The sequence below is a fragment of the Borostomias antarcticus genome (assembly GCF_949987555.1).
Source record: "Borostomias antarcticus genome assembly, chromosome: 22".
Lineage (NCBI taxonomy): Eukaryota > Metazoa > Chordata > Actinopteri > Stomiiformes > Stomiidae > Borostomias > Borostomias antarcticus.
Genome location: NC_140255.1, coordinates 3,034,739 through 3,049,982, shown reverse-complemented (window position 1 = coordinate 3,049,982; position 15,244 = coordinate 3,034,739). Strand labels below are relative to the sequence as shown.

The following is a 15,244-nucleotide window of genomic DNA, read 5'->3' as shown; positions in this document are numbered from 1 at the left end:
ATAAGATCATTCTCATCCTAAAAGCATCCTGCTAGCGTCAGGCTGTAGCTGGTGTAATCAGGTTAAGCTGCTGGCAGGGCGGGAAGACGGCGTGGGAAGCGTATCTACTCTGATACATGGCCTGCAACTGGTACATTGAATTGAATGGGTGCCTGCATCAGCTATCAGTCTGTGCAGTCATCGCCAAGCCTAGTTTATAATTCACTTAAGGTTGTTGAGCATTTTTGTGCTCATGCATGTCTCATCAGTCACTGTGTAAAATGTCAAACATGAACATTGACAGATGTCTATAGCCTAAAATGTATTCTAGTGGTGGTAATTCTTAGAGACACATTTCCAAGGTGCAGGTCAAGAATGATGTCTGAAAAGGGGGAGGGAAGCACTTTCAAATAACTTTGAAGTATCGGCCTTATTGTGTAGAGCAGTTTACCAAAGACTGGCACCTTCCCATAGAAATCCCAAGTATAATTCAACAGGCCCTTATAGACACTGCCCCAACAATGACCAACAAACATCAAACATCTCTTGTTGGCTGTTGGGTTTAGAATGTTTGGGAAAATAACTTTTCCAAATTGTTATGGAAATGGAGGACGCTGCAGTTTGCTGGAAAATCAAACATACCACAAACCCAACAAACACCAGTGAGTTAAATTCGGGAACAAAAAGCGATTCCAACAAACGCCAACCAACACCAATGGGCATAGCACCCTAACACAACAATGACTGTTTGTGGTTTGTTGACCATTGTGTGAATTGGGGTAGTGTGAATTGTCTTTAAATGGGTTGTTTGGAATTTTGGACGTCTTTTTTACATCTTAAGCATTATGTTTTTTACCGATGATGGCCAGGTGGGAGGACAAGGATAACTGGAGACAGAGATGGGAGGCCCGTCTGTGGACGACCCGATGAGGAGGATTTGGGCGTACACACCTTGCTAATACTAGCCCAATGCAATGGTACCAGCTAGCATCCACTACCAATCTCACTAAAACACTCCACAGTGCATCCAAAGCAAATACAATATGAGGACAGTCTGTCTGGGTTAATTAATACCACCATTTTTTAAAATCAAACTATTGTTGAATCCTTTACTTTGTAGGGAGCTATTTTCTCTGTGGAAGTATGGCGGTGGAGTGATACTTCATCTTCCCTATGAATGTAGTGCCAGTGTTTACATTAGGTAAGGTGAAGTATGCCCTATATGGGAACACTGTGCTGTGTTAAAGTGAGTTTGGTAGTGGATACTAGCCGGTACCATTGCATTACGCTAGTAAGATGCATATTCCCTAACGAAGGACAGCATGGAAGCAGCTGAAAATGATCCCAGTCAATCAATAACAGAATTTGCTCTATATCGAAAATTCCGAACTATCCCTTTAAGAGATCAATATTGAAATTCCACTGTAGAAATAGGTTGTGAACAATGGACCATTAATCAAGTATATTTATTTGTCAGATACAGGTACCATGTACAATTATATGGTTAACAATGAAATACAATGAAAGTCGTTGCAATGGTTGAATCACAGATCAGTTTGGGCAATTTGGCTAGTTTAAAAGAGTCTTTGAAAATACTTATTTCCTTTTATTGGTATGGTGTTAGCTGCAAGTCATTACCTCCATAACCCACATGGTCCATTGTGTGTAGGCTATACATTGTATTTTATTTGTATTGTATTTTGCACTTGCCTGTTTTGTTAATATGTTAATTGTTATGCATCATTAGACCAAAGCAAATTCCTTGTATGTGGAAACCTACTTGGCAATAAACCTAGTTCTGATTCTTTATCTTCTGATAAAGTGAGTAAGTGGAAACATACAGAGCAGGATTGTACCTATTATTGCATGACACTAGATGGCGCTACTTACCTGTGTTAACACTCATCATTTCAGAAAAGGGACAATATAAGATATTGACACATCCAAAATGCAAAATAGTATTTAAGGATGATGACATTACAAATAAAGATTAATATAAACCTCTCCAAGTAAATTTACCTTCTATAAATGCTGTTTGCTTTACAGTGGTAACTTTTGATTGTGTGAGAATATTTTAATTCATCAGAATAGTCTTTATTTTTCAACCTGGCCTAAGGACATTTATTCAGAATCTACATTTAATGATGTATTCAACATAAACAAAATTAGGCCTATACCTAATGTTGCATTGAGATAATGTCACATTTTGAAATGAGTGACTTGATTTGCATGACAATGCTTCGGACGTCACCTTTTAAATATTTAATTTACATATAGCTTAATCATCCTTCTGCATCAATGTAATATTATGGAAACATTGGTGAAGACAGTATAAAGTAACTGTACCCCATTACCTGTCCCTGGTGCCATAAGGACTGCTATTTTATTTGATTGACATTTTACTTCCCAAGCCACAGCCCGGGATGGGATTTACAATAGAGAGGAAAGGCGGGGAGGGCTTTAGGAGTACCGTTATCCAATAGGATGATAGGTGGGAGGGACTGTGCCTAACTCCAGCTTTGTTCTAAGTTACTGGGAACCCTAAGAATAATATGACTGAATCTCCAGCACCGTTATTCCGCGGGACATTGCATTGGTTCAGCTGAGAATAGCCCTGCTGCTGTGCCGTTTACTCAAAACGATATTTCTGAATTACTTTAAACTTTGGGATGAACTTTTAACAAGTGAGAGGAACTACCTTCATTTATTGCTCACGTTATATAGTGATATGCCATATGAACTCTATCTTGAAGCATGAGTAGCTGCTCCCTGATGATGAGTTCGACCACAGAGGAGTTGAGGTGAAACTTCATTGACAAGGTGGGACATCCGATCATCATCCTGGGATCATTCTGCATTCAAAGGATTATTGAACACATTGAAATATTTTTAAAAGGGGCAGGATAACACTTTTGGAGTACTTTTGGTCACTGGAACAGTGGAGATATCCTCTTCATTGCTGAACACCTCACCGTGAGTCATTCAGTTTGGAAATACGATGCTTTAGTGTTCGTCAAACTCCAATAAAGTTGATGCATTTTAGGCATGGACTTTGTCTAATAAAGGTGGACTGGGATTTTGACCATGGCGTTCACAGGTAGAGGCCGGTTTCATTTGATTTTATTAATGTTATGGACTCTATCGCAGTATTCTGCATCAAGCCAAGTTCGTCAAGAGTTCCAGGTATTGGAGGAGCAGCCAATTGGTACCTATGTGGGGACAATAGAGACCAGACCCAGCTTCACCTACCGCTTCAGCGAAAACCACCAACTTTTTGCAATTAACGGGAGTACGGGAGTCATTTATACCTCCTCGGTGATTGACAGAGAGGTTTTGCAAAGCAATATCATCAACGTTGTGGTTCTATCCAGTCAACCTACCTATCCAACTGAAGTTAGGATTGTTGTTCTGGATATAAATGATAATTCTCCAGTATTCCCCGACGCGTCTATCGTAGTTTCCTTTAAGGAGGATGCCAGCAGTGGTCGGCAGGTTATTCTGGACACCGCTACAGATTCGGACATAGGCAGTAATGGAGTTGATCACACCACCTACAGAATAGTGAATGGCAACGAGCAGAGGAAATTCCGTTTGGATATTACAGTCAATCCCAGTGGAGAGGGGGCATTCCTGCACCTCGTTTCAACTGGAGGCCTGGACAGAGAAATAACTCCCTTTTACCAGCTCTTGATAGAGGTGGAGGACAAAGGAGACCCCAAAAAGTTTGGCTACCTGCAAGTAAACGTTACGATTCAAGATATAAATGACAATCCCCCTATTTTTGACCATGATCTGTATCAGACCAGTGTTTTTGAGGATGCAGCAGTTGGCTCTAGTGTTCTTCAAATAACAGCATCAGACCAAGATGAAGGGGCCAATGCAGATATCAGATATTTCTTAGATGAGGGAACCCCTTTCCAAATCGACCCTAAATCAGGTACCATCATTATAAAAGAAAGTTTGAATTATGAGAGCAAGAAAGAGTACTCTTTGACTATCCATGCTATGGACAATGGACTACCCTCTTTATCAGGCAGAGCAGAGGCCACAATCAAACTTCTAGATGTGAATGATAACGACCCAGTTGTTAAGTTCAGATATTTCCCCACCACCTCCAAATTTGCATCTGTGGATGAAAATGCCCAGATTGGCACAGTGGTAGCTTTGCTGACAGTCTCTGATTCAGACTCACCTGCAGCCAATGGTAACATATCTGTCTCAATTCTAGGAGGTAATGAGCAGAGACACTTTGAAGTGCACACATCCCCTGTCCCCAATTTAAGCTTGATCAAGGTGGCCAGTGTTTTAGACAGAGAGCGCATCTCCTCATATAACCTGACTGTGTCTGTGTCAGACAATGGCAAGCCAATGGCTAGGTCCTCTTTTGCCAGCCTGGTTATTTTTGTGAATGATATCAATGACCACCCGCCTATATTCCAGGAAACCCTCTACAGAGTCGATATCAGTGAGGACATTCCAAAAGGCAGCTACATTAAAGGGGTCTCAGCAACAGATGGCGACTCCGGGCAGAATGCCAACCTGCGCTACTCCCTGGTGTCTGGAAACAGTTTGGGCTGGTTTGCCATCAGCGAAAACAGTGGTCTGGTTACCAGTGCTGCTTTGCTGGATAGGGAAGTGACATCTGAAATAGTGCTCAACATCAGTGCCAAAGACCAGGGGCTGCAGCCTAAAATCTCCTACACTAAACTGATAGTCAACATCACTGATGTGAATGACCAAGTGCCCACGTTCACGCAGAGCACGCATCACGTTTCCCTCGTGGAGCACTCCCCTGCCGGCACTGAGCTCTTGGTGTTGTCTGCCTTGGACAATGACCTTGGGGCCAACGGAACTGTCCGGTTCTCGTTTGATGCGGAGACACCGACCGGTGTGCGGCAACTCTTTCGGTTGGACGCTGCGTCAGGCAGACTGAGTACGGCCACTGAGCTGGACAGGGAGGACCAGGGCTCCTACTTGCTTTACGTCCAGGCCACAGACGCAGGCTTCCCCCCTCTCCACTCCATTGGTAAAGTAAACATCACCCTTAGGGATACAAACGATAACAGGCCAGTGTTCTACCCGGTGCAGTACTTTGCCAATGTGAAAGAGAACGAGCCCTCTGGCTCGTATGTGACCACGGTATCGGCCACAGACCCCGATTTAGGTAGAAATGGCACGGTGAAGTACATCATCACAGCTGGGGACACGTCCAAATTCCACATAAATAGCAACACGGGTAGAATTACCACCCAGGTCCCATTAGACAGAGAGGAGAGGACAGCCTATCAGCTGCAGGTGACAGCGGCAGACGGGGGTGGCCTGCGCTCGCATACCCAGGCCATTGTCACCATTACTGTCATAGACACACAAGACAACCCCCCTACATTTAGTCAGAAAACCTACAGCTTTGTCATGTTTGAGAATGTGGGCATTGGCACAGTCATTGGCACTGTCTCTGCCTCCACTGTCGATCTGAACACAAACATCACATATCTGATCACCTCAGGGGACCAGCGGGGGCTCTTTACTGTCAATGGCGCCACAGGTCAGATCACCGCCTCCAGTCAAATAGACAGAGAGGAGCAGTCTTTCTATCAGCTCAAAGTGATAGCCAGAGGAGGGGAAGTCACAGGGGAGACCCTTGTCAACATCACAGTGAAGGATTTAAATGATAATGCGCCCCATTTTATTCACGCTGTCGAGCATGTCAGCGCAGTGGAGAACTGGAGCACAGGGCACCTCATTTTCCAGGCCAAAGCCTCTGACCCAGATGAGGACACCAATGGCATGGTGGTCTACAGCCTCCAACAGAACCCTAAAGGCCTGTTCCACATCCACCCGAAACACGGCCTCATCACACTCACTGGGCCGCTCGAGGTCAGCACTAGCTCCTACCAGGTGGAGGTCCTGGCCGCTGATTTGGGGGTCCCCCAGCGCACCTCCACTCTCATTCTGACAGTCAGCGTGTATGACGTCAACGACAACTCCCCCTTGTTCGATCAACTCTCCTATGAGGTCATCATTTCAGAGTCTGAACCTGTCAACAGTCGATTTTTCAAAGTGGGGGCCACAGACAAAGACTCAGGCCTCAACGGAGAAATTATGTATGACATAGTTGGGGGCAACACAGGTGATGTTTTTGGTGTCTTTCCCGACGGGCAGCTGTACATAAAGGCTGAGCTAGACAGAGAGATCCAGGACAGATATAACCTAGTGCTGTTGGCCACAGACAGGGCAGTGGAGCCGCTAAGCGCCAGAGTCAATGTCAGTGTAATTCTAGACGACGTCAACGACAACCGGCCACTCTTTAACAGCACTAATTATGTATTCCGTTTCGAGGAAGAGCAGAAGAGGGGGTCACTGGTAGGGCGGGTCTTTGCGGAGGATAAGGACTTTGGCCCAAATAGTGAAGTCAGATACACGTTTGAGTCTCCGCAGTCCAACTTTGAGTTGAACGCCATCACAGGGGAGTTAACCAGCACTCTGCAGTTGGACCGTGAGTCGCTCGTGAGACAGAGAGGCGCCGCAGTGTTCGGCTTTACGGTGGTCTCCACAGACCAGGGGCTCCCCAAGCCCCTGAAAGACCAGGCCAAAGTGCAGGTTTACATCCAAGACATCAATGACAACCCACCCAAGTTCACCAGGGACATTTACCAGGCCTCCATCTCCGAGGCAGCCCAGAACATGACTCAGCTGCTGAGAGTGTCTGCCTCTGACGTGGATGAGAACGAAAATGGGCTTGTCCATTACCATGTCACGGAGGGCAACGAGGAGAGCCAGTTCGCCATCGACAGCAGCTCTGGCCAGGTCACGCTGGTGGGGAAGCTGGACTACGAGGCGACCTCCTCCTACTCTCTAAAGATCATAGCTGTTGACTCTGGAACGGTGCCTCTCTCCTCCTCCTGCATGCTTAGCATTAGCGTCCTGGATGAGAATGACAACTCCCCCTCCTTCCCCAAGTCCACCGTATCTGTGGATGTTCTGGAGAATATGAGAATAGGAGAGCTGGTGGCCTCTGTGACAGCCACTGACTCGGACTCAGGCCAGAACGCTGACATAACATACAGCATCACAGCCACAAACAACCACGGAACCTTTAGCATTAGCCCAAACACTGGCAGCATCTTTTTAGTGAAAAAGCTGGACTATGAGACACAGTCTTTTTACAAACTCAACATCACAGCCAAGGACAACGGTAGGCCGCCAAGGTCCTCATCCATTCCTGTTCTCATTCACGTCAGAGACTTTAATGACAACCCCCCTATATTTACTCCTGGTGATATTTTTAAATCCATCCCTGAGAATCTGCCCCCCTCAACCTCAGTGATGACCATCACAGCTCACGACACAGACGCAGATATCAACGGCAAACTTGAATACTCTATTGTTCAGCAGACTCCCAGGGGAGGTCACTTCACTATTGACCCCAGCAGTGGGCTTATATACACAAGCAAGGAGATAGACAGAGAGTTCTCAAATCTCTTTGAATTGACAGTCAAAGCCACCGACCAGGCAGTCCCTGTGGAATTCCGTCGCTTTGCCCTGAAGAACGTCACCATATGGGTGACTGATCAGAACGACAACGTCCCCACTTTCCTATCCCAGGATGCTCTGGTTGCTGAGTCCAACATAGTCATCGGCTCCATCCTGACCACGGTCGTGGCGTTCGATCCAGACGAGGGGGCAAACGGCGAGGTGGAGTACGAGCTGGTGAAAGGGGAATCGGACACATTCATTATGGATCGGTACAGCGGGGACATCCGCCTGGCCTCCCCGCTGGTCCCGTCTCGGCTCATCTACAGCCTGGCTGTGTCGGCCACCGACCACGGCACCAACAGGAAGACTTCCAGGACAGAGCTGACCATCATCCTCCCGGGGGCCGACGGGCCTGTCTTCTCCCAGCCCAAATACATCACCAATCTAAAGGAGGGCCAGCCTTCGGGCACCAATGTCATCTCTCTGGACGCCTCCAGTCCAAGGGGCTCCGGGTCCAAGGTGGAGTTTTTCATAGTGTCTGTGCGCAGCGGTGGGAAAGCAGTGGGACGCCTGTTCACCATCGGCCGACACACCGGCGTGATACAGACCGCAGTGGAGCTGGACCGGGAACAAGGATCTGACCTCTACCTGGTGGACGTGTACGCCGTGGAGGCCGACGCCAAGCAGCCCAGGACGCAGCGTGCCGAGGTTAGTGCCTTTCCTCTCCCTTCAGTTATTGGAAGGGGATATCATTCCCTCAGAATGTGGTGGATGGCTGAAAGGCAGCATAAATTGAACCCCTACAGATGTTAAAGCCATTTGGTGGGATTAAGTGAAATGAGATCAAGGCCTCAACTGGAAAAGCTGGGAGTGAAAATGTCCAAGTCACACATAAAACAGGTCTACCTATTGTATTTGTGTGTGAATATTAATAAAATTATTTTTAAATGTATTTCACCGAAGCTCTACGTTATTAAAATAGAAATTACCTTGGACGTGACAAGTAGGCTTTGTTATTTGGCAAGACAACCTTATTGTTCCAGTTCCCAAAAACATACCAGTTAGTTATTACATCCCTCTAGTATTTGTATTCTGGGGAAAGGATATGAGTAATTTGTATCCTGTGCTTTTGCTGTGGTCCTGCTGTTATGACCTGCAATATTCTTATCCGTGAATATGAATAACATATCACAAAATGAGCAGTTTTGCTCAACATAGACATTCATTTTACTTTTGTTTTGTAATAGGCTGGTCTTATAATGACTTGATGACATGATACTTTTTTAATTTCTAATGAGAGAAACATGAGGCGTGTCCTCTGCAAGTATACAATTTCAGAGCCAGTATCATGTTGAAGTGTAGTGCCTGAGGCTGTTTTGGCACAAGGGTGGTCCCGGGGTACGTTTTGTACCACCAGGCCTGGCTCCACAGGCTATAAGTGACCATTACAATCGGGTGACCTCTTAAGACTGTGAAAAGATTTTGGGGAAGGGCTGAGAGGGAAAAATGTGAAAGACTCTGAAACTTAAGCTCTCCATCTAGTTCGAATGATATGATGCACCTCTCAGGACTTCTCTTCAACTCTCTCTAGGGGATGTGAGTTAAATTCTCTCAAGTAGAACGATGAAACTCTAAACCCAGTTTTGGGTGACTGATCTCTAGCCACTCCTTTAATGAAAAACAAATGTGATTCTAAATATTGTTTTTTTTGTATGTATTTTGGAAATTTCATATGGAACCTACAGTACAATGTCATGGTATTACAGGCTTGATGATATGCATTTAGAAATTAGAATTTTTTGACAACAACCAAAAAGGATTTTACTGTTGTTAGCCTAGTATCCATTTACTGCAAGGAAATGTGTTTTTTATTATTGCTGTGAAAATTGCTTTGAAATGCTTTAAAAGTATGAGAGTAATCGGATGAATTGACAGTTTTTATAGATGCCATTTCCACCACTGAAAATATTGAAATTGATATTTAATACATTAATAGGTTATTTGGAGGCAAGCCCAAATATTATTTAAATCAGGGATTATTTGAGGTTTTTGTACTATAAGGTCACACTCTTTACTAAGAATTGTGATGGTCTTAAATAACCTGTAGTGATATGTTCTTTCAGGTTTATCTAAAGCTGTTCATATCTCAAGACTGTCATGTTTACAGTAAATCACAGGAACGAGGAATAGTCCCATCTTTTTTACTTTGTTCAGATTCAGTGAGTTCTCAGTAGCAACAGAAGGAAGATTTCTACCCTTAAAGACTAAGACCCTTTAGCTTTCTGAACCCTACTGATTGCTGAGGGAAAATTGGCAACCATTATTCATCTGTTACTGTATGTACTGTGTGGGATGTTTTGGAAACACTTGAACAAAGAGAACCCAGCCGAACATGCCTTATCAATGATTGTGATCTTAAACATGGAGTTCTGCTGAGCTCACTGCTGAGGGAAGTTAGGGCTGGAATGTTTTGAATCTGCCTCTCTTGGCTTGTAAGCTAGTCGATTGCTAATGGCTGTTGATTTGTAACCGTTTTGTGGGGTTTAGAATTTACTCTTGCCCATCCTCCCTCTAACCCCCCCCTCCACACACACACACGCACACACACACACACACACACATACACACACACACATCATCCCACTCCCTCCTCAATTGTTTTCTTGTCCTCATTGTGAGAGAGAATGAAGGAGCTGGAGAGGTCTGAAGTGCTACATCACTTCTTGCCCGCATTGTTCTTCCTGGAGGTAAACAGTGTGGAGCTGTGCAACAGTTCCTCCTTTGTTTTCCTTCTGAGATCGAGTGTTGCTGAGACCAGGCAGTGATTCACTGTGGGCTTTGTTGTGTTGTTTTGTTGTTTTGTTGTTTTGTGTCTGTGTCAGTGTCATTCCATGACAGATTTAGGTTTGTGTACGGGAAACCCTTTACCCCCCACCCCTCTTACCCCTGGCCCCACCCCTTTACCCTCCACCCTCTTACCCCTGGCCCCACCCCTTTACCCTCCACCCTCTTACCCCTGGCCCCACCCCTTTACCCTCCACCCTCTTACCCCGACCCTCCTCATCATCCACCCTCTTACCCCCACCCTCCTTACCCTCCACCCTCTTACCCCCCACCCTCCTTACCCTCCACCCTCTTACCCCCACCCTCCTTACCCCCCACCCTCTTACCCCCCACCCTCTTACCCCCACCCTCCTTACCCCCCACCCTCTTACCCTCCACCCTCTTACCCCTGGCCCCACCCTCCTTACCCTCCACCCTCTTACCCCCACCCTCCTTACCCCCCACCCCTCTTACCCCTGGCCCCACCCCTCTTACCCTCCACCCCTCTTACCCCCACCCCTCTCACCCCTCTTACCCCCACCTCTCTTACCCCTGGCCCCACCCCTCTCACCCCTCTCACACCCCACCCCTCTTACCCCTCACCCCTCTTACCCCCATCCCTCTTACCCCCACCCCTCTCACCCCCACCCCTCTCACCCTCCACCCCTCTTACCCCTGGCCCCACCCCCCTTACCCTCCACCTACCTTACCCCCCACCCATGGGCATAGAACCTAGGGGGGGCGCTGGGGACGTGTCCCCACCAATATTCAGAGACTACTGAATTGACCCCAGCAATAATTTGGTATACAAACGCAAACAGATCTCACCCCCCTTACCCCCACCACCCTTACCCCCACCCCCCTTACCCCCACCACCCTTACCCCCACCCACTTACCCCCACCCCCCTTACCCACACCACCCTTACCCCCACCACCCTTAGCCTCACCTCCCTTACCCCCACCACCCTTACCCCCACCACCCTTACCCCCACCCCCCTTACCCCCACCCCCCTTACCCCCACCACCCTTACCCCCACCCCCCTTACCCCCACCACCCTTACCCCCACCACCCTTACCCCCACCCCCCTTACCCCCACCCACTTACCCCCACCCCCCTTACCCCCACCCCCCTTACCCCCACCACCCTTACCCCCACCCCCCTTACTCCCACCACCCTTACCCCCACCACCCTTACCCCCACCCCCCTTACTCCCACCCCCCTTACCCCCACCCCCCTTAGCCTCCACCCCCCTTAGCCTCCACCCCCCTTACCCCCACCCCCCCCACCCCCCTTACCCCCACCACCCTTACCCCCACCCCCCCCACCCCCCTTACCCCCACCACCCTTACCCACTTACCCCCACCCCCCTTACCCCCACCACCCTTACCCCCACCCACTTACCCCCACCCCCCTTACCCCCACCCCCCTTACCCCCACCACCCTTACCCCCACCACCCTTAGCCTCCACCCCCCTTAGCCTCCACCCACTTACCCCCACCCCCCTTAGCCTCCACCCACTTACCCCCACCCACTTACCCCCACCCCCCTTAGCCTCCACCCACTTACCCCCACCCCCCTTACCCCCACCACCCTTACCCCCACCACCCTTACCTCCACCACCCTTACCCCCACCACCCTTACCCCCACCACCCTTACCTCCACCACCCTTACCCCCACCACCCTTACCCCCACCCCCCTTAGCCTCCACCCCCCTTACCCCCACCACCCTTACCTCCACCACCCTTACCCCCACCACCCTTACCCCCACCCCCCTTAGCCTCCACCCCCCTTACCCCCATCACCCTTACCCCCACCACCCTTACCCCCACCACCCTTACCCCCACCCCCCTTAGCCCCACCCCCCTTACCCCCACTACCCTTAGCCTCCACCCACTTACCCCCACCCCCCTTACCCCCACGACCCTTACCCCCACTACCCTTAGCCTCCACCCCCCTTAGCCTCCACCACCCTTACCTCCACCCCCCTTAGCCTCCACCCCCCTTAGCCTCACCCCCCTTACCCCCACCACCCTTAGCCTCCACCCCCCTTAGCCTCCACACCCACTTACTCAGACCCCCCTTACTCTCACCCCCCTTAGCCTCACCCCCCTTAGCCTCCACCCCCTTTACTCACACCCCCCTTAGCCTCCACTCCCCTTAGCCTCCACTCCCCTTAGCCTCCACTCCCCTTAGCCTCCACCCCTCTTAGCCTCCAGCCCTCCTTGGACAGAGAGATGAAGAAGTTGAAGTGGTGCAAAAAGATAAACTTTGGATCATGTCTGAAGCAGAGCGAGGGGAGTTAGTATACACATTCCCTCTGCTTGTGTTCTTGAACACCACAACAAGGGAATGTAGATGGCTGGGCTAGATACATGGCTCTTATTAGGATTCATCCCAGGCAGTGCGGTTGATTTGAGCCCTCTCTCCTTCATCTTTGCCCTGTTTCTTGTTTAGCTTCTCTCTCTCTCTCTCTCTCTCTCTCTCTCTCACACACACACACACTCACTCACTCACTCTTTTTATCTCTTTCTTTCTGTCTCTCTTTCTCTCTGTCTGCCTCTCTCTCTCTCTCTCTCTCTCTCTCTGTCTGCCTCTTAGTTCTGCCTGTGTGCCGCTGTATCTCGTTCTCTATCTCTCTCACCCCCCTCACTCTCACTCTCCCACCGCACTCTCATGAAAACATGAACTGGACGGCAAACTAACCTCAAACCAACCTAATTGTCAGCTCTAAACAGACCACCAGCACCCCTCTCATTTAAACCCTCAGGAAATGTGATTAGAGAATTGGAGGCAGGAGGAGGGGAGCTTGATCCAGGAGAGACAGACAATGTAATAGAAAAAGAGCCCTAGAGGCAGGTCAGCAAGGTAGGAGAGCTGAGCTGGACTGGGACCAGATGATATGGCTGTTGGTGTGCCTGGTTATTCCTGAGCTGGACTGGTACCAGATTATGTGGTTGTTGTTAACCAGGGTTACTACAGTAGCTGAGCTGGACTGGTACCAGGTGACATGGTTATTGTTAATCAGGGTTACTAGCTGACCTGGTAGCAGATGACATGGTTATTGTTAATCAGGGTTACTAGCTGACCTGGTAGCAGATGACATGGTTATTGTTAATCAGGGTTACTAGCTGACCTGGACTGGTACCAGATGATATGGTTATTGTTAATCAGGGTTACTAGCTGACCTGGACTGGTACCAGATGTGTGGTTATTGTTAATCAGGGTTACTCGCTGACCTGGACTGGTACCAGATGTGTGGTTATTGTTAATCAGGGTTACTCGCTGACCTGGACTGGTAAATAAGTAAAGTAAGTAGCCTTGAGAACCAACGGTCATCCCATCTCCTGAGCGTGAGGCAGCTTGATGTTCAATTACATAACGAGTAGTTGCGGTCCTTGATTCTGATTGGCTGAGAGCCATTGTAAAATACTCTATAACCACACACCTGTGACCGCAAAACAAATATATTTAAAAAATAATATATTAATCCTCCTCCAATCCTATTAACGTTTCAAAACATCTAAACATTCAATCCAATGCATGACCATTGCCTAGCCTTCCATCCTTGTAGCTAATGTGGCAGGGTTGGGGCTGGGCGCGCTTGTGACTAATTGAAAAAATCTCACTCCAAACTTTTGGTTTAACTTGGCAGCCCTGTGTGTTATTGTTGCCATTTCGTCTCATCAAAACACATCAAAAAAGCAGAACAGTATAATTCATGGCTAGCTAGATCATATAGCTAGTTTCTATTAATGTCTAGTCTGGCATGTTTTGGTTGTAGCTGATTAGCTTGTATTCCTGTCTGTGTTGCTTCAACCATTTGCAGCTCAAGGAATTATAGCTGATACTCGTGCCTAACAACGCCCCCTAGCTGTTCTAAAATCACTGTAACCCACGGCCTCAAGATGGATACTAACTCGGCCTGAAAGGTCCTGTAGACCAACAATTATTAATGATTGCTGACCTTGTATGAATATTTTTAGCATGTGTCAATGGAGTTAAACATAGCGAAAACTAGTGGATATTTTCTGACTGGGAGTGAGAGATGCTAAAATGAAAATATTTTCGGTTGCTGTAGCTAGCTGCATAAGTAATATAGCAACAGTTTAGTCTATGTCTTCTGATGTTAGTAACTGTTGTTGTTAACAGTTACTGTTAACTGTTGTTACTGTAGAGAGATGACCACAGCCCTTAACCCCAGTTACTACCCCCCTTCCAGAGACACATTATCACACACCCTCATACCTGCTTGGCATGCAGTTGAAAAGAGAAACATCATGGGTGAGCTTGCCAATGTGTTAAAGTAGCCATAACCTGCAATGTCTGGACAAGTATCACACAGGATCACTATATTACAGTGACAGTCCACTATGTAAATGAAGGCCAACTGAGACAGAAACATTGACCCAGTCAGTGTATGAGTCCCAAAGTGGTAGAGTACTATTGATAAGAGTATCGATAAGTATCGGTATCGATAAGCAATATTGGTATCGATACCGGTATCGATAAAATCCTAACGATACCCATCCCTAGGTACTAGCTGAGCTGGACTGGTACCATGATGATTTGGCTGTTGGCGGGCAGGGTTACTAGGGCAACAGAGGCAATAAATTCATGGGGTAATTTGACTTGATATGCGTTACAAAACGGCTATCGTCAGGGTCCTCGCAACCCCTGAGCAGCTGACACATCTGTTGGCTTTTCCAGGTAGGTGGTCTTCTAAGGCTAACGCGCAGATAGTGATATACACTAGTCTCTCTAAGTGTCTTTCATGAGAAAAACACAATAAAACCTTCACACACACACAGACACACACACACACACACACACACACACACACACACACACACACACAGGAGAACAGTATGATAGTGTTGGCGATCTCTAATTACGCATGACTTTTATTAGACAATAGGGTAGGTCAAAGCCTAGACCACATATTGAAGCTTTTGAAATTAAAAAAAT

At 47.7% G+C, this 15,244-nt stretch overlaps 1 protein-coding gene across 1 annotated transcript in view; it reads left to right on the top strand.

Annotated features, from left to right (window-relative positions):
• Positions 1-3,063: 3,063 nt before the first annotated feature.
• The window catches only part of fat4 (FAT atypical cadherin 4), a gene marked incomplete at both ends in the record, with an annotated part of 85,525 nt that continues 73,344 nt past the window's right edge, over positions 3,064-15,244 (top strand). The window contains one exon of the mRNA XM_084456518.1: positions 3,064-8,163. Within this exon, the coding sequence (XP_084312644.1) occupies positions 3,064-8,163 (5,100 nt within the window). The remainder of the gene's footprint in view (positions 8,164-15,244) is intronic.